Source organism: Fundulus heteroclitus, unplaced genomic scaffold (genome assembly GCF_011125445.2).
Source record: "Fundulus heteroclitus isolate FHET01 unplaced genomic scaffold, MU-UCD_Fhet_4.1 scaffold_45, whole genome shotgun sequence".
In the NCBI taxonomy this organism is placed as follows: Eukaryota; Metazoa; Chordata; class Actinopteri; order Cyprinodontiformes; family Fundulidae; genus Fundulus; species Fundulus heteroclitus.
Window position 1 is genome coordinate 2,446,569 of NW_023396868.1, and position 26,064 is coordinate 2,472,632.

General features: G+C 41.8%; 1 protein-coding gene across 11 annotated transcripts in view; it reads left to right on the top strand.

Annotated features, from left to right (window-relative positions):
• Nucleotides 1–744: 744 nt before the first annotated feature.
• Nucleotides 745–26,064, top strand: part of nfic (nuclear factor I/C) — a 274,335-nt gene continuing 249,015 nt past the window's right edge. For 2 of the 11 annotated variants that reach the window (XM_036131682.1, XM_036131680.1), the window contains exons 1-3: nucleotides 748–1,026; nucleotides 9,251–9,421; nucleotides 9,560–9,736. In XM_036131682.1, coding sequence (XP_035987575.1) covers nucleotides 946–1,026; nucleotides 9,251–9,421; nucleotides 9,560–9,736 — 429 coding nt within the window. In that variant the 5' untranslated portion in view covers nucleotides 748–945. Of the gene's footprint in view, nucleotides 1,027–9,250; nucleotides 9,422–9,559; nucleotides 9,737–26,064 lie in introns of all 11 variants that reach the window. The other 9 variants (XM_036131679.1, XM_036131681.1, XM_036131685.1 and 6 more) reach the window with 9 other exon arrangements.

Consider the following 26,064-nt stretch of genomic DNA (forward strand, 5'->3'; position numbering starts at 1 on the left):
CAGGAATGAAAGTAGAAAATAGTTTGTGTTTATTAATGATATTTTCCAGTCTTTTTAAAAAAGAGTTTTTCTAAATTAGTGGAAAATTGTGGAATTAGGGAAACAGGCCTGTAGTTTGTCAATTGGTTTGTGTCTCCAATTTGTTATAATGGTGATTTTTGTAGTTTTCATTTTGTTTGGAAGTTTTTACTTTTAACAACACCTATGACCTCTCTCTTCCACTGCTGTGAGAAACACTGAATTTGTTTTTTTGTTGTGAGTACCTCATTACAGCTTTCTGATATCCCAGGATCAGGATTTTTTTCTGCCAGTTTTGGCCCGACACTTAGAACATACTCGTTGAACTTGTGAACCACAACAGACATATAATCAATAATTACATTATTACTAAGAAAATATTGTGGATAATTTTTTTAATCTTTTCTAATAACATCATTTAATATATTACATATGTTTATAATTTATATTTTATTCTCATATAATAATTTAAAATGATAATCCTGTGTAGCTTTAAGTTTTTGGTTATTTTATCCTTACATTTATTTTTATATCTGTTTTCTGTCTCTGTTGTTCTATATTTCATAAATTCTCTGTAGCGTGTTCTTTTTTGCAGGCATTTAGCAATCCATTTGTGATCCATGATGTATCAGAATACATTTTAATCACAATACTAATATTATTATTATTATTATTAATAGTAAAAGACAAACTAATAAAGGAGATAGAAAGAAAAGGTTTATATGTAACGGACAAGTTGAGAGTTGGGATGGGAAGTAGTTGCAGAAGGTAGAAGGTCAACGTAGCAAGATTTCATTCTGCCGCAGCTTGGAGGAGGAGGAGGAGGAGGAGGAGGAAGAGGAGGAAACCTGACGCGGGACGTTTGTGGAACACCGCGGATTTCCTCCTGCTGGCAGGCAGGGGCATGATGATGGCAATAACTGTGGAATGATAAGGACCGTTAGCTCAAGATGGGCAGGCGCAGAGATCAGCTTTAACTTCAGCCGGTGGCGCTTCAGCTTGGAAATGGTAGGAGCAAACCTCGTCGCGACTCGCTAGAGTCACGTAATGCCTTTGCTGTATTATTAAAACAGAGGTGATGTAAGGAATGATAAATCAAAAAAAGCATTGGCCACGCAGCTCTATTTTCTATCCTTTTACTTTGTCAGCAGTTTGTAGATGCTCCGCGATATCACAGTCTTGTTTCTATTCAAGCTAGCAAATAAACCGTTCTGCGTGACAACAAGGCATTGCTAGTTCACACACTTAACGCAACCCGCAGCATTAAACACTTCCTTGTTATGCTAACTTTTCCAGTCGACTAGTCCTCCCATATCCAGTTGGCGTTTCCCGTCAAACATGCACGCCGTTCAAGGCGGAAGTGACCAGTGGCCCATCATTTAAATAAGGATCCAATCAGATAAAGCTCATTTTCATGTTGTCACACACATGCCGGTTCTAACAGACGGCCATGAAGCAGCAGTTGACGGACTGCAATCTACTAAACGACAAGCTTCCCCATCATAGCAGAAGGAAAAGTGTGAACTCCTGCAGTTTTCAATGGACTTCTGTCTGCTATGGACTCTCCTCTGTGAAACGGGCTTCCTGGCACCATCCACCCGTTGTTGTATCTGCAATGGTCATTTCTGAGCCTTGACTCAGAAGGAATGTAATGGTGTGTTAGTGTGTGAAAGTTGTGGAGCAAAACAGGCCTGTCGCTGCTCCCCTTACCAGCAGGGCGGTAAAAGGCCAAGCTGAAGTTGAGCCGCTGCTGCCACCCCTCCTTCACATCCTCCTCCCCCATGTGGAGGGCTGGATGTTTTACGGCTTTATGTTAGTCAGCAGAAAATGGCTGCAGTAGAAGCCAGGGGGCTGTGTGAATGAGAGGCCGACAGAGGGCCACCTTCCATGGCATAGAGACAAGTGTGCAAGCTGCTGGAAAACACATCCTCACTTAGCTGGAGCGTATCTCAGCATGAAGGGAAAATAGCTCCATCTTAGGGTGACCACCAGATTTGGATTTGCAAATAATAAGACTCTTTTTACCAAAAGAGTCTTCAATTCAATTCAATTCAATTTTATTTATATAGCGCCAAATCATGAAACATGTCATCTCAAGGCACTTTACAAAGTCAAGTTCAATCATATTATACAGATTGGGTCAGATTATACAGATTGGTCAAAAATGTCCTATATAAGGAAACCAGTTGATTGCTTCAAAGTCCCAACAAGCAGCATTCACTCCTGGGGAACCGTAGAGCCACAGGAAGAGTCGTCTGCATTGTACATGGCTTTGCTGCAATCCCTCATACTGAGCAAGCATGAAGCGACAGTGGAAAGAAAAACCACCCATTAACGGGAAGGAAAAACCTCCGGCAGAACCGGGCTCAGTATGAACGGTCATCTGCCTCGACCGACTGGGGTTACAGAAGACAGAGCAGAGACACAACAAGAGAGACAAAAAAGCACAGAAGCACACATTGATCTAGTAATCTGTTCTACATTAGATGGTAGTAGCGGGTGAGCCGTCTTCTCTGGATGATGTCACAGTTAACAGAACGCCAGACCAGGTGTACCTACTATGAAGAGAAAGAGAGAGAACAGAAAGTTAAAGCAGAAATGACAACACATAATGCATAATTGAAGAACAGTAGAACTCAATATAGTGAGAAAATTAGACCCTGATGTCCTCCAGCAGCCTAAGCCTATAGCAGCATAACTATAGAGGTAGCTCAGGGTAACATGAGCCACTCTGACTAGAAGCTTTGTCAAAAAGGAAAGTTTTAAGATTAGTCTTAAAAGTAGACGGGGTGTCTGCCTCACGGACCAAAACTGGGAGTTGGTTCCACAGGAGAGGAGCCTGATAGCTAAAGGATCTGCCTCCCATTCTACTTTTAGAGACTCTAGGAACCACCAGCAGACCTGCGGTCTGAGAGCGAAGTGCTCTGTTAGGAACATACGGGGTAATCAGAGCTCTGATATATGATGGAGCTTGATTATTAAGGGCTTTATATGTTAGAAGGAGAATTTTAAATTCTATTCTTGATTTAACAGGAAGCCAATGAAGGGAAGCTAAAACAGGAGAAATATGATCCCTCTTGTTGATTTTCATCAGAACTCTTGCTGCAGCATTTTGGATCAGCTGAAGGCTTTGAACTGCATTTTGTGGACTTCCTGATAGTAAAGAATTACAATAGTCCAGCCTTGAAGTAACAAATGCATGGACCAGTTTTTCAGCATCACTCCTGGACAGAATGTTTCTAATTTTGGCGATATTCCGGAGGTGAAAAAAAGGAAACTCTGGAAACCTGTTTAATATGGGATTTAAATGACATGTCTTGGTCAAAAATAACACCAAGATTTTTTACTTTATTACCAGAGGCCAGGTTAATGCCACCCAGATTAAGTGATTGGTTAAGAAGTTTATTTTTTGAGGACTCTGGCCCAAAGATTAAAACTTCGGTCTTGTCAGAATTTAGATGCAGGAAATTTAAAGTCATCCAGCTTTTGATGTCATCAAGACATGACTGCAGTCGAAGTAATTGATTGGATTCATCAGGATTTATGGATAAATATAGCTGAGTATCATCAGCATAACAGTGGAAATTAATCCCATGCTGTCTGATAATTTTGCCTATCGGAAGCATATATATAGTAAATAGAATTGGTCCAAGGACTGAACCCTGTGGTACTCCACAGGTGACCCTAGAGTTTGAGGAAGATTTATTATTAACATGAACAAATTGGAATCTGTCTGACAGATAAGATTTAAACCAGCCTAATGCTTTTCCCTTAATCCCTACAGTATGCTCAAGTCTTTGTAGGAGAATATTGTGATCAACTGTATCAAACGCAGCACTGAGATCTAACAGGACAAGTACAGACACAAGTCCATTATCTGAGGCCATGAGAATATCATTAGTGACCTTCACCAGAGCTGTTTCAGTGCTATGATGAGCTCTGAAGCCTGACTGAAACTCCTCAAGTAGGTCATTACTTTGTAAATGTTCACAAAGTTGATTAGCAACTACTTTCTCAAGAATTTTAGATAAGAAAAGAAGATTAGATATAGGTCTGTAATTTACTAACTCATCTTGATCAAGAGAAGGTTTCTTAAGTAAAGGTTTAATAACAGCTACTTTCAAAACCTGTGGTACATATCCATTTACTAAGGATAGATTAATCATGTCTAAAATAGTGCCACTATGTTAATTTTTTAACATAGTATGACTAGTATGACTTCATATAGCCTAAATTTCATAAAGGTTTTCATAAGTCTATAAAACTCAAGTCTACAAATATGACTAAAATCTTTGTAGTTCTAATTCAAAAAATGATAGTAATAATTAATCTTCTATTAGAAAATTAGCCTGTCACAGCAATAGCTCATTTTGAACTATTCTTGCCAAATAAGTAAAAATGAGAAATAATACTCTTAGAAAATAAGTATACAATCTAAGAGTTATTTATAGCTATTCCAACAAACATAAATGTATACTCAGGTCTGTAGTTTACTGAATCCTATTTTTTTCTCCATTCTCCTTGTCTCCCCATTAATATTTTGGCTGTAGAGCTGGTCTTACTTATCATTAAATGCTAAATAAATGGACATGAAACTCTTAGCGAGAAGTATCTTTGAAATGATATTGCACACGTAGAATCCCCTTCAGTGACTAAACAGACTGCCGGATCCTGAGTTAGTCCTCTTGCTCTGCATCTGTATGAAACTTTTGCACTTTCTGACTGAAGTGCAAAGACAAGCTCTTCAATATTCAGTAATTATGAGCAACATGTTTTACTTTGGCATTTTCAAAATATTTGGTCTAATTCTTGTGCACCCTAACGCCCAGATTCCACATCTTTCATGACTGCTTCATTCCGTTCACGTAATGTAGCAACTACATTCATTTAATTAATGAGAACGGTTCCACGTTCTCTGTGACTATTCTGAACCTCACTGTTAGCGGACACACTCTCCATCGTTCACCGTCAAACTACAGAACAAGTCCAATTTTCTGCTCCGTTCTGGTCCATCTGGCTCCAGTCAGGTCAAGCTCCACAATTGTAATGGTAGAAAATAGGGAAGAAAACTTCAACAACCTCCAGTTTGCCAAAGTTAAATGGTGTAAATAGAGATTGTTAACCACAATACGTGTTTTTAATATTAACAATAAAATGTACTGCTTTATTTAATACTGGATGCAAACCACTCTTTTTGCACCAAATAAATTTCCTATTTTCAGGAATGTGTTTCTATCAAGACAACCCCAAAACAGGAATGGTTTTGTAGGTGGAGGCCACAGACATTTTTTCCCTCCTCCATTTTTTTTGACGCTCTTCAGTAGCTTTGCATTCCACCAGCGTAAGTATCACTACTAGTACTAGTTCCTCTTTCATGGTTGTAAACCCTGCAGTTTATAACTGAGTCCTGGGACATGCAGAGCTGACTTCTTTTTGAACTCTTGTGTGCACTTTTCAGTTTGAGCCTGAGTGTAGCTGAGAAAACAGTATTTCAATTGTGTAATGTTTGCTTTAACTGGTTGTTGTCTAGCTGTATAGTTTAATGCCTCAAAATATTGTTCTGATTGTGGTTTTGTTTGTGTGTTGTTACCCCAGACAACCAAAAATGTTGTATCTGTTGCTAATTTTATCGTTGCAGTTTGCATAACCTCAGAAAACCAGTTTCTTTTTGCACTACCTCAGACAAGTGTTGTTTGTATATTTTTGCTATTGTTAATTTTAGATGTCTGGATTATTTGCACATTAAAAGAATAATACTTTAGATAACTTTAAAATATTTTCAAATCATGTTATATCTGGGTTGTTTGTTTTGCATTTATTTGCACACTTATTTAACTAGCATATTTGATTCTGTTGAGGTTGAAAAAGGTGAATTTTTTCATGTTAAAAAACGTTTTATCCATTTAATTATTTGTCATGTATGAAATATTTTCTTTGGTATCGATGTTGAGTTTAAAATTTTAGTACTGTGACAACTCTAATTGGGGAAGCTGGGAGAAGCAGTTGTCCTTGAAGTTTTAGGTAGAAAAAACACAATTCTGTAGAAAGCTTCATTGAAAATTGAAGCCAATTCATGGCTTTCATTTCTCAGTGCATCATTTGAGCTCTCGTAAGGCCCGTTGTTTTCTACCTTAATAGAAATTGGACATTCACTTTTCTTGTACAAAGCATCAGTGTTAAGTACAGAAACATTTTTACGTGACATATGAGCTGTGAACAATGATTTGACAGTAAAACCCTTTTACAGCATTTTACCGGACATACTACACACAGCCCTCCATTATATCCTCTTGTAAATGAGCAACACAGTCTTTTACAGTTTGACTTTGGCGCCCAGACTCCAAAATCAGGCACTTGAAAATTGCAACGACTTTGGCAGGTTTAGAACGTGAAGGCCCATTGTGAACTTTTGTTTTGAATGCAGCATGTGTACAAAATATGCCGAGGTATTTAAATAAACAACTAGTTTCATTTTGGTCTACCCTGCAATGCAAACACATAGCCTCTCGATGATTTAAGTGTTTTACCACAAAATGTACACGCAATCATGTTTAAACAATGCTAAGCCACTATTACAAGGTGTGCGTTGGATGGATGCTACAAAATGCTGCTAAGTAGTTTGTTGAAAGAAGCTGTATGACTCAATAAAAACAAAGTATAATCTCCTCCTGAAAGACAAACATCAGAGCTTTTTACATTTGAAGAAAATAAAGGTTAGCTCACAGGTGCTGAAAGATGACGTGGTCCATACCATGTTCTTTACTCCAAAAATGCAGTGAGCCTCCGAGGCGTTAGTTTAAACTTGATCAAAACAGGGGTAATGTAAAGACGTGTAAGTGAGCGGTACAGACTGGTCTTGGTCTGTTTCGTGAGCTGAAGGCAGAACTTGATGAGCAAAGTGCAATCTGTGTCTCCTTTCATTAGGTGTTGCTTCGTATTGTGTCTGGTGTCTTGAAATATGGAAAACATATCCTGACAAAATTGTCAATCAATTAATTCATTATTGTTGAAATAATAAAAATATGAATGAGGCATTACAATATAAAATAAGTAAATAAACAAATAAAAGGGTAAATAAACACAATTTATATTTCAATTATGTTGATTATGTTTTCATTTCCAAATGTATTTATATGCTTATATATTTATTTTCAATTTTATTTCATAATTTATTTTAACATTTTCTCATATATTTATTCATTTGCTTTTCCATTTTGCTAAGATCATTCCTATGTATTTTTCTTTTTGAATTTTTATATTGGAAAATTGTAAAGTTGCAGTCAGTACTACACCTGATGATTTGCAATAGCTTTTTTTGACAAATTAGCTGTGTTTACTGAACCTAAAGCAACAAATAGGATAATATTTAAATGCATAATTTTTTTCTTTGTTCAAAATGTATTTGTTTTACAACCACTTCACACTCTTAGATTTTTAAAAAAAAAACTCTTATAACTAAAAAACAAACAATATATGTATATTATTAGATGTAGCTCTTAATGTCTTGATTTAATATTCACAAATATTAAGGGTTATCTTTACACTGCTTTAATATTTAAAGACCTGATTTTTGTACTTTTCTATGTATAAAATACTAAAATGTGTCTTTCACAACAAAACACAAAAATGTTAGCAATATTTTATCTCCAACTCACCAAACTGTACCTCCATGTATCCAAAACTTTGAAGAACTCTGTCCTGTAGTGATCTGCTGCTTTCCCCACAAAGGAAATAAAAATTTTCCCCAAAAAGGTAGAACAATGTTTTTTTTTTGCCATCCAAACTACACAATCTTTGACTTCAAAAGAAGTTATGTGTCAAACTAAACATCTAAGTCAGTGGTCCCCAATCCTGGTCCTCGAGGGCCGGTGTCCCTGCAGGTTTTACATGTGTCCCTGATCCAACACACCTGACTTACTTTCCCAGTGTGCTGTCAAGTACAGACATGTATACGTAGACGCCGCGTCCTCGGGTGAGAGGCGTGCCGACAGAGCGGCCATCTTAGGTCAGACCAAGCTGCGCTCAGAGAGAATACAAGTCAATTCAGAAAAATGTACTTTATGTTTTCAGACACTCTGAATGCGGTGAATTCTCACCCGATTTCCAGATAAATCAACTGACTGAAAACGTCACCCCTTTAGGGGCTACATGGAACCAATTGATTGAATTAAATGATTGTCTAACTCAATAAATAATTTCGATTTTGTATTGAAAGTAAGCAAACTTCCAGAGCTACATCCCAGGAAGCCCGACTTTTACTCTGCTTATGGATGCGCAAATAAAAGGACACTAGGAACCAGCTCCTGGGGAATTACCTTCCATAAGTAAGATTTTATGATAGATAATCCTCATGCTTTACAGTTACAGTTTTTCCAGCATAAACACAATATGTGCTAATGAGTAGCAGGCATATAAAAGTACATTAAACACCAAAAACAAACAAAATGGTCCTAAATTACTGGATAGACATGATTTATGGGGGGGGGGGGGGGGGGGGGGGATATTATACAGTTTTTGCTATGATTTTGTGATGTATTTGATTTTAAGATGCGTTAGGTTTTTTGTTGATTTTTTTCCCCCCCAGATTGCGGTTTATATTATATCATTTTTAAATGCTGTTATGAGCACCTCTGCTCTCACTTGTCTGTATATAGTTTTGCTCCTATGTAGATAAGTGCTGTTGACTGTAGATCGGTGTCTGTGTATATAGCCTATACATACAATATATATATAGATTACACATAATAAATATGTGTAATCTTTCTGAAAGGTCACAAGCATTGTGAACATATGATTAAAATGAGATCTGAGCTGCCTCCTATTCATTTTGACAGCAGCTGTCTGATCTGTGGTCTGACCCAAGATGGCCGCCCTGTAGGCACGTCGGCCTAGCGGCCGGCAGCGTACAATGGGGCGTCTACGTATATGATGTCTATGCTGTCAAGTTCTCCAGAGTCCTCCTAATGACCTCATTGTTTGACTCAGGTGTGTTGAAGCAGAGTAACAAATAAAAGTTGCAGGACACCGGCCCTCGAGGACCAGGATTGGGGACCACTGATCTAAGTCGTGTAACTTGTAGCCTACAAAACATAATCAAAACTCTGACTTCAAAGGGGATTTCTACTTATGCAAGCAGTTTTCCATTACTTAAACTCACACTAAGTAGCTACAATGATTGTTATTCTGTGTACCAACCTTCCCTGGTGTGTATTTTTGTTTGTCTTTCTTGTAGGATGAGTTCCATCCATTCATTGAGGCTCTGCTGCCCCAGGTTCGTGCCTTTGCCTATACTTGGTTTAACCTCCAGGCCAGGAAGAGGAAGTACTTCAAAAAACATGAGAAGAGGATGACTAAAGAAGAAGAGAGAGCTGTTAAAGATGAATTACTAGGAGAAAAAGCAGAGGTGGGATAGATTAGTTAAATACGATATGAGAAAAATAGATCAGAGCCTTCAGGTTTTTAAAAGAATGCTGCTGCTAGTTATCAACTGTGCTTATTTCATGAACTGCAATTTCTGTGTACTATATCCTTTTGCTACTAGGTGAAACAAAAGTGGGCTAGCCGTCTTTTGGCAAAACTAAGAAAAGACATCAGGCCTGAATGCAGAGAGGACTTTGTCTTGTCAATCACCGGGAAGAAGGCTGCGTGTTGTGTCTTGTCTAATCCTGACCAGAAAGGCAAAATGAGGCGAATAGATTGTCTCCGCCAAGCTGACAAGGTAAACTGATAATTTCTTCTGCCGAAAAAACAGTGGAGAAGTTATTGCTTTTACAGTGTAGTCCTGTTTTTTTTTTTTTAGGTTTTTACGGCACTAGTGGCTTGTTTCTTGTACAGTGGGCTGACAGGACATGGGGTGGAAGAGAGGGGGAGAGACAGGTGGCAAAGGACCATAGGTCAGATTCAAACTTGGGTCGGCCACGTCGAGGACTAAGGCCTCCGTACATGGGTCATGCGCGCTAACAACTGCTTCACCGAAGCATGCCAACTATATAAGTCACACTAATTTTCAATTCAATTTTATTTATATAGCGCCAATTCATGAAACATGTCATCTCAAGGCGCTTTACAAAGTCAAAATCAGTCAGATTATACAGATTGGGTCAGCTTATACAGATTGGTCAAAAATTTCCTATATAAGGGAACCAGTTGATTGCTTCAAAGTCTTGACAAGCAGCATTCACTCCTGGAGAAGCGTAGAGCTACAGGGAGAGTCGTCTGCATTGTCCATGGCTTTGCAGCAATCCCTCATACTGAACAAGCATAAAGCAACAGTGGAAAGAAAAACTCCCCATTAACGGGAAGGAAAAACCTCCAGCAGAACCGAGCTCAGTATGAACGGTCATCTGCCTCGACTGAATTTCAGCGCCATTTTGACAACTTTCAGTGTAACGGGCCATTACGCTGAAATGCACTGATGAGAACTTTGCAAGTTTGAGTTGGTGGCTTGTTATGTTATTTTTTACGCCATTCAACCTCCGAGGTATGTTCATATTATTCAGCCGGTTTTGGAAGCAGCTGTGAAATTCAATAAGTTGGTTTACTAGATTAAATGTCAGTTTTTAGTCTTGGATTGTGTGAATACATTTCTAAAAAAAATGTGACTTGTAGTCTGCTGTGACTTATATATGTTTATTTCCTCTTTATAACGGATTTCTTGACTGGTGCAACTCACAGTCCGAAAAATATAGTATATAGAACCAAGTGTGTACACCCCTGCAAGGGGGTGTACCGTATGACATCAATGTTCTTCGCATGACATTGGTGGAGAATGTCTCACCATATTCTGGAATTGACTAGGCTGACCCTTTTCGAAAATCAGTCCATTTTGTCGAATCTAAGTATATCAGCCTCTAAGTCCTCATTTTCCGTGACTTATCTGTTGTTTCCCCATTAACTGCTTTCTGCAGCTCCAGCATCTCTAATATCAACCCTCAACAGAAGGCACATCACAACAAAACTGTTCAGATAAGTCCGATAGCCCCTCTGTAGGTATGCCTAAATGGCACAGCACAACGAAAGCAGTTCTGATAAATGGGCTGGACAAAATCAATGGAAACCTTTACCAATAATCACCATGAACATTTCACAACATTTGTCACTCAAGACCACAGTTTCAGCCAGGAGTTAAAGTTCTCTGTCGCTGCGACGGATTTCCGTCATTTGGAAAATGAGCACAAATTGTTTCGTCTAGTATTTTTTTCCAAGGTTTTAAACTGGAGCTGCTCTCAACCAATGAAACCTGGCAGAGCCGGGCAAATTAGCCAATCAGAAAGGGAGTAGGACGGGTCTTTGCAAAGCGACATTTACCAGTCTGAAGTTTATCCACTGAATAGAGATCAGTGGGTTTATCGGTGTTCAATCATTATAACTTTTGGAAGAGCATCTCAAACTGGCCAAAGATACATAAATGAAAGTAGTTTGGAATAATGAACCAGCAGGTCAGAAAGTTCAGCGGATTTACCATCTGACAACAACTTCCCTCGGTAAGCGTGTCTGTCGCTGCTCCTGCAGTTAATTAATGAGTTATTTCCACCTGTGGACATGTCACCTTTCAGCGGTTATTCCCTCGCCTCCAGTAACTTAGCTGATAAACGCGGTGACCAACCAGGGACCTCTTCATTATTTGCTGTTACGTTTTATTTTATTTTTTGAAGACGGATTGGAATATGCAACAGTGTTCCACATTTGACTGGGTCCGATTTGGAAAAAGTAAAAAAATAAATAAATAAATTCCACCTGCGCTTCTCTGAACAAAAAAAGTCAGAACTGCAGTCAGATTGGCTGTCAGTCAATAAGCAGCAGCTCCACCTCATGAGCCGCTGCGCACCAGGGCACTCCTTAAATGATGAGGATTTAGATGCATACAGATTATTAAGGAAACTACGTCAAAAAGATAAAGAAATTAAAAAAACTGCAGCTACAACATGGACTGGAGTACCGGTTCTAACTGAGGGAGACCCATGGCGATTCTAAGAGAGCTTTAATTAAGTAATTTTTTTATTTTAACATGGAGTGGAGCGCGATGTGAAGCAACATTGTAGAAGCAAGTCGTAGTAGAAACCGCTGAGAAAGCCTCCTGTCTGTGGATCTATGGACTCATTTTACTCCAACCCAAAAAACACCTGGCAGACAGACAGTACTGCAGCCAAGATTACCTTCAACAATATTTAACTTCACGCAATACTTTAATAACATTTTGGTAATTAAAAATTTTGATATTTAAAAGCAAGTTATGTTTTTTTCTGATAAACTTAGAGCAATTTTATTAAACTTTGCCATTTTTTGGCCCCGATACTGATACCCGATACCTGGCTGTGCAGTATTGACCGATACCATACCGATACCATCTGTTTGAAATTGATGAGTGTGTGTATATATGAAGAACTGCATACTACTTACGGTATTAGAACTTTTTATTACCTACCTGGAATGGGTGACAATAGTTGAATAAACTTTTGGCTCTGAAAGGCCAAAACAGTGCAACATTCGTGAAATTATAACATGTATAATAGTAGTGCAACAGTAAGACAGTAAAATTACATTAATAATTGAATAATCTCTTTTAAACCCTGAGTTTTGGCTCTTAAATACCATAATAATGCAACTTTCAGGGATTTATATAACATGTATAATACTAGTCGGGAGAGAGAAGGCTGCGTTCAAGTGACATACAAACATCAAAATGGTATCGGTGCCCTTTTTGTTGGTGCTCGCCGATACCGATACCACCATTTTAGTGCTGGATCAGGCCCCTTCCCATTCTGGTATCAGTATCGGTGCAACACTAATATATATATATATATATATATATATATATATATATATATTAGGGGTGGGACGCGATTAAAATTTTTAATCGCGATTAATCGCATGGCTGTGAAATTAATTAATCGAATTAATCGCATTTTAATCGCATACTTGGAAACAGCAGGAAGTAACTTTTTCCACATGGATTTTGAATGACAACACATACGCTTAATAAACAAAATATTGTTTGTTTATTTTTTTAAAGAAATATCAACAGGCCAGTGCAAATTTTAAAGTTCAACATATTTAGGAACGCTAAACTCAGAAATTCAGGTAGCTCTATAGGTATAGGTAGAGCTTAATACTGCTTTTTAAACGCAAAAATGCAATACTCTCAAGTACATTCAGAACAAAAAGCCTCTGAGGCTTTAACACAATTCGTGGATTTATCAACAGTTCAACTGTTTACAAAAAATAAGTCAGAAATTCAATGAAATTCAGTCCAACTCTTTATAACATTGGCCATTCAGACAGCTCAGTTCAACATAAAGTGACAGTGATTGACCTCCAATTTTTCCCATTTGAAACACAACTGGCCAACTGGCCTCAGGATACACATTTAACTGATTACTTCCTCTCTTTCAGCCAGTTGCTGAGACATACTAGCCTGTTCATATTTTCGGAGCTCAGGGCTGCCCTCTTCTTTTGAACTATATTACCTGCCAGGGAGAATAATCTTTCGCAGGGTACCGAAGTGGCAGGGCTGCCTAGATACTTGCGGGCCAGGACAGAGAGCTGTGGATGGGCTCTCTCATGGGTGGACCGCCACTGCAGTGGGCAGTCTCTCTCACTGATGGTAGGCTCTGCCTTGTAGCGGGCCAAGGCTCCTTTGGGCCCATCTTCATCCTCTGAGTCAGAGTCGGAATTATACAGCAGGAGGCTCCTCTTCCTTGCTGGCTCCTCTGTGCGTTCCGGAGTGGCTTTGCCTGGTTGTTGTTGCACCAGTGCCTCAATGCTGGTCCACACCTCTCCTCGCTCTCCTCGTGGTAGACACTTTAGGTCCTAAAGATCAGAAAAAGAATCAGAATCAGGTTTGTGGTCACATTAATCAGAGATTTACAGAGTACAAGCTGGATGAAATTCATTAGTATACATGGTTTCCATCATCCAGAATCTCCTCTACTGGTTGTGCCTATGGTCAAGTCTAAACTGTCCAAATTAGAACTGCCCCAACAGCATCTTGTTTTAAAAAGAAATTAAAAATAGCATTATTCTCATCTGCCTTTGGTAATAGTTGGTTAATTATCTTCAATCCATAAAACAACATGGATTATTTTTTTCTGTTTTCATTTTTTTTACTCTTTAGCACATTGAATGACAATTATGTATGATAATGTGCTATACAAGTCATGTTGATGTTGTTATTCCATAAGAGAGGGGAGGGGGCCGAGGAAATAAAAGAGTCATAAGCAATAAAAGAGAAAAATAAAGAAGACCATTACACACCTTAAAGCGAGGGTCGAGTGCTGTAGCCACTTGTAGAAATCTGTAATTTAGGGCATCCTCACGCTGAGACAGGTCCTTTTCAAAAGCAGCCTTGAGCTTCACCACATAGGCTGGGTCATCATCTGAGGCCTTCATGGTGCGGGTCAGGTGGCGGAGAGCAGGCAACACAACTGAGCATGACACATAATTCTCACCCCCAAGGAGCTCTGTCACGTCTCTGCAGAGGATAGTTAATCACTCAATCAATATCATTTATATAGCACATTTTACACTACTGTGATTCAATGTGCTAAAGAGCAGAGAAAGACAAGAAAGAATGGTATTGCAATTGTCAACTCTACAGGTAAATAAAGCATGGATTAATTTCTGCAAAACTCTGTTTACATACAGCATTTTTAATTTATGCAACGTTCCTAGGTGCCAAAACGTTGATTACAGTGACACATTATTTTGCCATTTAATATTGGATTAAAAACTTTATACTATAGTCATAGTGATATTAAAAAATATTCAGTACAATACATTTTGGAAAGGCAATTTAAATTATACAGGACTCTCATAGTCAAGTCATAACGTTTTTAATCCCATTAATGAACGTTGATGAGTATTTACCTGCATGGGGAAAGTAGGGTTTCGAGCCTCTGCGGTCTGTCCCATTCTGCTGCATTCAACATGGTGAGCTTGTGCTTCTGTTTGGCGAGCGTAGCCTTAACAGCATCTTGGTTTTTCAGCAGACGAGAGACCATCAACAGGGTGGAATTCCACCTAGTGGGAACGTCCTGTATCAGTGGCTCGTTGTCTTGGCCCAGTTGTGTTTGTTCGTTGTGCAGTTCCTCTGTGTTTGAGGGGCTGTGTTTAAAATGCCCAACTATCTTACGACATCTCGCCAGTGTGGCTGTGAACCCGCTGTCACTAAGACAAATTGTGATCGTCCTCTGTAACATGTGAGCAACACACGGGATGTGCTGAAATGTGAGCTGTCTCATTGCAGCGATCATGGTACGGGCACTATCTGTTCCGATTGTGGTGACTTTCTGTGTGTTTTCCCAGGCCTCCGTCACAGACTCAAAATCTTCTGCCACGTTTTCAGCAAAGTGCCTCGTGGTTATCTTCTTGATGGTTAAGGCAAACGAGTGAAGGCGCCACTTGTTGTCAATAAAGTGTGCGGTCACGCCGAGGTAATTTGCGTTGCTGACTGAGGTCCAGTGATCTCCAGTAATAGCGACGCATTCGGCTTTCTTCAACAAATTCTCCTTCTCCCCCTTTTCACTGTCGTAGAGCTGCTGGACCCTCTTTGTCACCGTTTTTCTACATGGCAGCTCATACGTGGGGTCAGACAGGGCAATCTGAAGAATCTTTTCCAGCCCCTTATCTTCTACCACAGCAATGGGTCTGCAGTCGAGAGCCGCCCAGTAAGCCAGCGCGTTGGTCATTTTCTCGGCCTTGGTCTTGCTTACCCTGCCCCTGAAGCCAGTCAGCTGGTGTAGTGTGGGTTGTTTCGTCTTCCTCCCAGTTGGGCTAGCTTCCACGCTAGTATCTGCCAAGCTAGCTGCTACATGCTTTGCGTTCAGGTGATATTTGAGGCTTGATACGCTGCGGTGATAGGCGAATTCCTTGTTGCATAATTTTCATATGACCGCGCTCTTATCGACTCTTCCCTCCTGTATTTTAAAACAAAATTTCCCCTGCAAAGGACCAACTAAAATGATTTCATCTGCTTCGTCTAATTCTTCCATGGTTGTCTCTCCTTCTAGTTAAAAGCAACTTTCTTCTCTGTTCTTCTTCTTCAGTTTCCGTCCGACGGTATTCTGGCCATAGTTCTAATGCTGCCCCCACAGGTGAAATAATTACTTGGGTGAAATCCCAAACGACTTCCAGGAGACTGTGGTGTGCGATTAAAATGCGTTAATTTTTTTAATTTTTTTAACGCGTTAATATTTGTGTGATTAATTAATCGAAATTAACGCGTTAATGTCCCAGCCTTAATATAAATATATAAATATATAAATATATATATATATATATATATATATATATATATATATATATATATATATATATACATATATATATATATATATATATACATATATATCATGTAAAATATTTCAGCACATAATTTCTTAATAGTTGATAGTGTTAGTGTCACGATTTGTCTACGGATGAACTCAGAACCACACACACAGGACTAAAATTGAGAGTCTTTATTGAAAGTTTGATGGATGGAGGTTTGATGAGGCCAGAGGAGCAGGTAGCACAGAAGCGGAGTGAAGGTGATGGCAGGAGCTGACGGCCCGGAGTGAAAGAGAGTCACGACTACCCAGGCAGCCGGGAATGCTCGGTACTGCTCGGCTAGCAGGCCCCGTAGCCACAACAGGTTAGCAGTTTGTTGGAGACACCAGGGCATAGAGCTGAGCTTCTCCAGGGCGGCTAGTCAGGTTAACAGAACTTTAAACAAGAAAAGCAAACCTTCTGAGGCAAAAACGGGGACTAGCATGGAGAGGTGTGGAATGATGACGGACCGGCAAGGAGTGACAGCAGAGTGAGGCTTAAGTAGGGAGGCTGGCAGGTGAAGTGAGTCTGGCTAATTAGTGGCTGGCAGGTGTGACTAACTGCAGAGGAGGTGAAGTGAAGATGACAGAAAATAACTAATGACAATGAAAACTAACAATAAATAAAGTCAAACCAAACCCACATGAGATGAAAAATAAAAATAACAGAAAAATAAAGTCGAACCAAAACTCAACCAGGACATTACCCCCCCCCCCCCCCCCCCCCCCCCCCTCAAGGCCGGTCTGCGGACGGCCTAAAAAGAAAAGAAAAAAAAACAAAACAAAACAAAAACAGAACTAAACAGTGACCGAGCCAGGGTGGGCGGAGGGAAGGCAGGATGGAGGGCTAGGGTCAAAGCCAAGCTGATCTAACCTGGGTGGGTGGAGGGAAGGTAGGATGGTGGGCTAAAATCATACCAAAACTACCCACAAGGGCGAACTAAAAGGGGTTTCTAACAACCCCTGGTAAACCAAACAAAGGGCATTTCACAGATGCTGGTAGGAAAAACAAAGGGCCTCTAACCGACGCTGACAGGCGAACATCGCCACAAGGCAAAAACGGGCACGACAGGCGAACTAACGCCAGAGGGAAAGAACAGGCGTACGACAACGGCAGAGGGAAAGCACAGGCGTACGACAACGCCAGAAGGAAAGAACAGGCGTACGACAACGCCAGAGGGAAAGAACAGGCGTACGACAACGCCAGAGGGAAAGCACAGGCGTACGACAACGCCAGAGACAAAGAACAGGCGTACGACAACGCCAGAGGGAAAAAACAGGTGAACCACAGCGCCAAAGGGAAGGAACGGGCGCACGACAGCGCCAAAGGGAAGGATCGGGCGCACGACAGCGCCAAAGGGAAGGATCGGGCACACGACAGCGCCAAAAGGGAAAGAACGGGCGCACGACAGCGCCAAAGGGAAGGAACGGGCGCGCGACAGCGCCAAAGGGAAGGAACGGGCGCACGACAGCGCCAAAGGGAAAGATCGGGCGCACGACAGCGCCAAAGGGAAGGATCGGGCACACGACAGCGCCAAAAGGGAAAGAACGGGCGCACGACAGCGCCAAAGGGAAGGAACGGGCGCGCGACAGCGCCAAAGGGAAGGATCGGGCACACGACAGCGCCAAAAGGGAAAGAACGGGCGCACGACAGCGCCAAAGGGAAGGAACGGGCGCGCGACAGCGCCAAAGGGAAGGAACGGGCGCACTTAACGCCAAAGGGAAGGAACGGGCGCGCGACAGCGCCAAAGGGAAGGAACGGGCGCGCGACAGCGCCAAAGGGAAGGAACGGGCGCGCGACAGCGCCAAAGGGAAGGAACGGGCGCACTTAATGCCAAAGGGAAGGAACGGGCGTACTTAACGCCAAAGGGAAGGAACGGGCGCACGACAGCGCCAAAGGGAAGAACAGGCGTACTGAAAACACCAGGGCTCAACAACACACGCTGGAGCACGACTGGCGTACAGAAACGCCAGGGGAAACCCGCCGGGGCGTGAGGAAAGAGAACACCGGGGCGCAAGGGAAACGCCGGGGCACAAGGGAAGCAGGAACTTCTAAAACGCCAGGGAACACTAAATCTAAACGCCAGGAATCTAAACATCAGGGAACCAAGAAACCTAAACACCAGGGAAGTGAGGACGTTCTAACATGCCGGGGAACCGAGAACAGAGGACGTCTAAACATCAGGGAACAAGAACAGAGGGCGTCTAAACACCAGGGAACAAGAACAGGGGGCGTCTAAACACCAGGGAAAAAGAACAGAGGGCGTCTGAACACCAGGGAACAAGAACAGAGGGCATCCTAGCACGCCAGGAACCATGTAATCTAAATATCAAGGACTAAGGGCGTCCTAATACGCCGGGGAACCAAGAGAACTCGGGAGGTCCAAACAAAAACTAAGGGAGCACGAATTAGACAAAGTAAAGGAGCGTAAGGCTCAAAACCAGGGATAAGAAGCCTATGGAGCGCTGGGACCTAAAGAGCGCTATACAAAATAAGGATCTAACCAAGAACTGGAGAACAAAAGGCATGCACTAAACTATAAAGCAAAACCAGAAGAACTAGAGTAGGGATAACAAAAGAAAAACCGAAGCAAAAAAAACTAGAAAAATCAAAACAACACTAGGAAAAGATCAGGACATTAAAGCAAAGCTATAAAACTAATGCAAAAACCATTTAGGATTCTAAAACAGAAATAACTGAAGCAAAAACCGGAAGACTACAGGCAAACCTGGAACACCAGAACAGAGGTGGAAAAACAAAAAGACAAATAGAAACTCAAGTACTCTACGAAAAACAAAGATCCCCCTAAATAACTCTAAAAACCCCAAAACTCCTAAGTAAACCAAAACTGAAATCGAGCCCAAAAAATAACAGAAGGCACTGGCCTTAAGGGCTCAGGCTTTGCCTGAGCCCTTAAGGTCGTCCTGGACGAGGCAGGCTGGACGAGGCAGGCGCCGGAGCAGCATCGCCCGATTAAACCCTCGAGGAGGGCGGCCCCGACGAGGCAAAGTCAAGCGGCACGGAGGCCGCAATCGGCGGACCCGGCCGAGCAGGAAGGCCTGGCGCGGGCGTCGTGGAGGACGACCCCGGCACGACGAACCAGAAACAGGGGTTGCACCAACTAAGGCCTCGGCTTGAGGCGGAACAACTCCCTCGGAGGCCTCAGCCTGAGGCGGAACAATTCCCTCGGAGGCCTCGGCCTGAGGCGGAACAACTCCCTCGGAGGCCTCGGCTTGAGGCGGAACAACTTCCTCGGAGGCCTCGCCCTGAGGCGAAACAACTTCCTCGGAGGCCTTGGCTTGAGGCGGAACAACTCCCTCGGAGGCCTCGGCCTGAGGCGAATCAACTTCCTCGGAGGCCTCGGCTTGAGGCGGAACAACTTCCTCGGAGGCCTCGCCCTGAGGCGAAACAACTTCCTCGGAGGCCTCGGCTTGAGGCGGAACAACTCCCTCGGAGGCCTCGGCCTGAGGCGAAACAACTTCCTCGGAGGCCTCGGCTTGAGGCGGAACAACTACCTCGGAGGCCTCGGCCTGAGGCGAAACAACTTCCTCGGAGGCCTCGGCTTGAGGCGGAACAACTCCCTCGGAGGCCTCGGGCTTATCCTCTTCGGCCGGCGGGTCCCTTTCCTCGTCGGCCGGCGGGTCTGTCTTCCACGGCGCTGAGCTTTCGGCGGCCGACAGAGCGGAGCTTTCAGCGGCCGGCAGAGCAGAGCTTTCGGCGGCCGGCAGAGTGGAGCTTTCGTCGGCCGGCAGAGCGGAGCTTTCGGGCGGAGGCGGAACCAACTCTTCGGCTACTTCGGGCAGTGACGGGCAACAGGCTCCGGAGGGCGGCGGCGCCGGGCAAAAGGCTTCGGAGGGCAGCGCCGCCGGGCAACAGGCTTCGGAGGGCGGCGAGGTTGGAGGCAGAAGCGCCTCCTTGACGGACCCTCCGCGCTGGTGATTCTGCCGTCCTCATTGGGAGGGACCAGATGAGGAATCCGAGGCAGACTCAGGGGTAGCAGCTGGACAGCAGGGCAGAAGGTCGTCTCGGTCACCGTAGTAAAAATCCCACAACTGGCTCTCCTCGAGGCGTGGGGCTCTGTCAGGTGGAAAGATGAGCTTTACTCGAGGGGCCAGCTGCGAGTCATGGAGGTGATGACCGAGACGACGAGAGGCTCAGCGGCTTCCTTCCCTGGGCTCCGAAGTAGCGGTAACCACGCCCACGTGGACCACCAGGGGAGTGGAGTCGGCCCGGATCGGTGGTGCAGGGTCCCGGGCAGAAGCCATCCTGGCGTACCTCTCCCTCATCTGGCGTTGGCACATCTCCACATATGCGAGGATTTCTGGGTCGTCAACCCCTGCAGGTAAGTCCCGTGTGGTGTCTGAGTTCATCGTTTGGCCGGTCCGTACTGTCACGATTTGTCTACGGATGAACTCAGAACCACACACACAGGACTAAAATTGAGAGTCTTTATTGAAAGTTTGATGGATGGAGGTTTGATGAGGCCAGAGGAGCAGGTAGCACAGAAGCGGAGTGAAGGTGATGGCAGAAGCTGACGGCCCGGAGTGAAAGAGAGTCACGACTACCCAGGCAGCCAGGAATCATTAAACAATGTTGCTACTCCTCCACCTTTCCTTTGCTGTCTGCTCTCACAAAGGAAATTGTAGTTTGGAGGAGTCGACTCCATCAGTATAACTTCTTCATTAGATTCATGTAACCATGTTTCTGTTAAAAACATTACATCAAGATTATTGTCAATAATGAAGTCATTAATTGAAAGGGATTTTCCTGACAGATCTAATGTTTAATAAACACAGTTTATATGACTTAGTGGTTGATGATGTCTCTGTGACAGGTTGCATCTGACAGTTTATGACTTTTAAGTATTTGTTCCTGTTTATCCTTTTGTTTTTCTTATTTCTGCCACGTATCATCAAAGATATTCCATAATCTCCGGCAAAAGGCCCAGGCTGATGCTGGAAACTGTCATGTCTGATAAACGTGCGGACAGGACCCGATCTGTATCACAGATCTGGAGGTCCTCGGTACCAGAATGTTCTATGATACGTAGAGGAGGAGGATCTGAGGCTCTGAGGCCTTTGGAAAATGCTGGTTTATTCACAGTAGAATGGCTATGTGGAGAGGATGTCATCTGTAGGCCAATCTTAAATACTTTGTTCATGTTGTGAGAAAATTCCAGAAAAGGAATTTCTGGGCTTTGTGGAGAAGAAAGAGAGGCGGGTGCAGTCTGGACCGGTGTTCGTGACGATGGAGGTTAGGGTTAGCTCCAACGTAGCCTCTTTCTGTGTCATCTTTCTGGCCATCTTTATCTTGGCTTGTTCGGGCTGTACTGGGCTTATCATTTGTTTTGGCACTGGTTGAGCTTTGTTTTGGAACAAAGCTGATGGTGCATGGTTCACAGAATAGAAGATGTTTGAAATCAGCCGAAATGTCTCCTCTCCCAAAAGATGTTAAAGTTGTCTATGAAGGTTACAGTTGTTTGTTTGCATGTTTTTTCCAGCCATTTGTTTAGCATCAGAATTCTGGAAAAAATCTCGTCTACCCAATAACGGGCGCATGAGGGCCGCTGAGAAACACCTTGACATTAAGGCCATCAAGTAAGTTCAACAGACGAATGTAATCCTCTTTCAATACTTCTGATTTTCTTATGTGGGTGACGTCCTTCAGGGCTTCAGCTTGTATTATGAGTTTTTCCAAGGTTGGGCGTTCTTTCAAGACCCTTCGAAGGATGTCTGAAACATCAGACACCAGGCCACAGTTCCTGTCATTATAAATCAACACCTCTGTGTTTTTCTTGTTACAGAAATGTTTAATCCCCGCTGTTGTTTCACTTGTCTTGGGACATCTCTCTGTAATATCGGCCAGTTTTCTTTGTCCAGGTGTGGGGTTCGTTGATCCTTTGGTCTTGCGCCCAGAGTGGTCCAGGGATTCTCGTTTTCCTCAGGGAACTGTTTGTTCGCTGAGTCGCTGGGCTGGTGGTCACCGTTCGGAAACACAGGCAGGGTTGTTTCATTTCCATGCGCGGCGTTTACATCATAATTCACTTCCAGTCAGCAGATTTTCAGTTCCATTACAGCTATCTTCTGTAAAAGCTTGTCAAAGTCCATTGTGGTGAAGGAAGGCATCTTTTCAAAATCAAAATCAAAAAATAAGTAAAAGAAAATAAATAAAATAACTAAATCCAACTTTCTGTTGTTTAGGTTAAGAGATAAAAAGGAGATAAAAAGTAAAAGGCAGGAAAATGCAAGCAAGCAGAGAGCGGAGAGAGGCGGAGTATTTTTTTTAAATTGATTTATTTATTTATTTTTTATCCAGTGTCCTTGTCTGGCAATGTGGCAATAATAATTGATGTATTAATGCCAAAAAGAGCTCATCAGATTTGACTTTCATAAGTGAAGAAGTACTGCTTTTGCCACAGTGCTCCGCTTGATTTATGAATGTGAATAGTTTTATTATGATTCATGCGGGGAGTATCTCAAATGATATGGACACTACAATGGGAAAGTAGGAGAGGAAAGGAACAAGAAGAAAAAAGCAAAATGTGAAAGAAAGAGGAGATAAAAGGAAGAGAACGATAAAACAATTACTGAAAAAAAACATGTACTTCATTTAATTGAAAATATGCAGTTTCTATATTGTGCTGTGTTTTAATCAGCAGATAGTAGCACTGAGCTTCAGATGTGCAAAATTGATTTTAAATCATTTCTTAATTTTTATCTGTTTGATGTATTTTGTCATGCAGGACAGTGTTTTTAAGTTCCAAAAAATGTGAATAAATGTTTTTCAACATTGTACAATCACTGTGATCAGTTCTTATGCATAATGCACAAGTAAATGTTTAACTTTTCTTGAAAACGCTGAGGTTATTCATAATATATTTTGTAAAAGTGAAATTCATTTAGATATAAAAATCAACAAGTCCACTTTTATTAGTTCTATTTAATCTTGCAATGAGTTTACTCGTGTGGCCCTCTTGAGATCAGATTAAGCTGTATGCGGCCACTAAACCAAAATGAGTTTGACACCCCTGCTTTAGGCACTGTCAGGAGCAGCTGATCAGCTGACCTGAGAGATCTAGGAGTGTAGGGGTTCATAAACTCAGAAAGGTAGGGTGGGGCGAGGCCATTCAAGGCTTTAATTGAATTGAATTTAAAAGCAAATACAATTATTTTAAAATTAATTCTGAAATGGATAGGCAGCCAGTGGAGTGAAGCTAAAATAGGTGAAATATGATTCCTCATGCCAGTTAAAAGAAGTGCAGCAGCATTTTGTGCAAGTTGCAAACGAGCAATTGATGACCCAGTAACCCCCATATAAAGTGTGTAACAGTAATCCAGCCAAGTGGACACTAAGGCATGGATTACTGTCTCAAAGTACTGTTTTTGAAGGACTGGTTTTATTTTTGCCAGCTGTCTTAGCTGATTTCACCACAGCTTTTATCTGGTTATCAAATTTAAGGGCAGCGTCCACTTTCACCCTCAGATTGTTCACAATTGGCACACGGTACTTTGCCAAATAACCCAGATCAACTTCATAAAAATTAAAGACATCTATGCTTTAAGGTCCTGTAGGTATTCTAGCAGTACATTAATAGAGTAAGAGTCTGATTCTTTGAGGGGGACATAGATCTGGCTATCATCTGCATAGCAGTTTAATGAAACATGTTTCCTAACAATGGATCCAAGTGGTAGTAGATACAGATCAAATAAAAGAGGGCCAGGCACAAAGCCCTGTGGGACACCACATGAGAGAGGAGCAGTGGAAGACACAAAGTCATTAAATGCTGCAGTCAAATCTAAAAGTACCAGGACAATCCAGTGACCAGAGGGAGTAGCTAAGAAGTGTTGTGCCATGAGGGAAAATTCAAAACAGGTTGTAGCAAAGAAGCAAAGTGAACCAATACTGACACAGAGGCACCAACAGGTTTGGCAGAGAAATAAACAGGGAAAGTTAAATGGATTATTTAGAAGGTTACTTAATGCGTTTTCACAGTGTTTTTGGAACACGTCGAGCTTCAAACCATGCCATTGCTGATGTAATTCAAGCGTGTTTTTATGGTGATAACAAACGTTATCTCAACAAGGGTTTTATACATTAATGGGATATTGATGTGTGTTATCCTGTCTGCTCATTACGACTAAAATAAAGCCAAAGCGTTTTAAATTTGGCACCGAATGTCTGTTAGCCTAATGCTTCTAGCTTCCGGATAACTTCCGCTCTTCTCGGATACACGACTACGGTTCGTTTAAAATTTAAGGTTTGTTTTGTTTCGGTCCACCATCGTTCGATAGTGCTAAGAGCGTTATTACTGCATTAATATTTCTATAACTTTAGGATTAACCAATTTTAGCGACCGATCACTACAGTGAAACCTAGCCTCCCGGAGGTATAATCGCATTGATAAAATCGAGCGTTCTAGAAGTTTATATTTGACTGAGCAAATCATTCTTTAAAATGTCATTTTATCAAATAATGTTTTGTGTAACTTAGGATTTGCATTGTGAATGCAGCTAATTTAACCATTCCACATTCTTTAAGATGAACTTTGGTTCTTTAACTTAGATCTGCAGTGAACCAGGATTCACTGAATTATTCTGATGATGTTAATGATGATGATCAACCACTTTATTTTGTATTTTGTTTCTTTGTGTGTACATAGTTCATTAGCTTCTTTTTATCTTCATTTTGCTTAGTAGTTTTAGTTAAGTTTCACTTGCCTAGTAGAGAGGATTTATTGATTGAAATATAGTGTTAATTCAGATAAACAGCATTATATAGTGATGTTCTCTTGATGTTCATTTTATGTCTGTTAATAAATTCTTGAACTTGAAGAGACGTTGTCACTCATTTATTCTATGTTCAGAGTTCATTGTTAAAAGAATGCCAGTGCTCGAATCATTCCTTTCAACTATTGTCCTGATATCAGCTCTTGGGCTGATATTCACTGGACAATACCTAACAGACAGAGAGTTAGTTATCAAACATTAAATTAACTTTAAACAGTGCGTCATGGCACAACAGAAGATATTAAAAACTCTTAAAAGTGCTGATTCTTAGACTTAGACAAACTTTATTGTCATTTTGTTTGTACAGAGTGTATACAGAACAAAATTTTGTTACTTACAGCTTATGACAATGCAATGAGATTGCATTTGAAATAAAATAACATAAGATAAAGTGCAGGAGTGATAAGAATGTACAGTGCGGGAGAAAAACAGTTTTAAAAAAAAAGAATTCAGAAAAATGTTACACCATGTTTATAGTGCAAAAATAGTGGTGCAAAAAGGCATTAATTTGAAAAGTCCGATGTTGGTGGTGCGAGATAATAATGGTGCAAAAATGTAGTAATCGTTCCGTTGTGTACTTTTAAATGATGTTCTCTATGGTGCTTCTGTAGAAGGTCTTGAGGATGGGCGGGGACAGGTGGGCTCTCCTCATCCTTTGCAGGACTTACAAGCGCTTCTGTGCCCTCTTCACCAGTGACGTGGTGTTCACAGACCAGGTGAGGTTGTCTGTGATGTGCACCCCTAGGAATTTGGTCCTGCTGACCACCTCAACAGCTGAGCTGTTGATGAGCAGTGGAGCGTGGCAAGGCTGGTTCTTCCTGAAGTCGACCATTATCTCCTTTGTCTTCTCTACGTTCAGGATCAGGCTGTTGTCTCTGCACTAGCCCACCACCTGCTCCACCTCCTCTCCGTAGTCTCGGCCTTTGTCGTCACTGATCAGGCCCACCACTGTCGT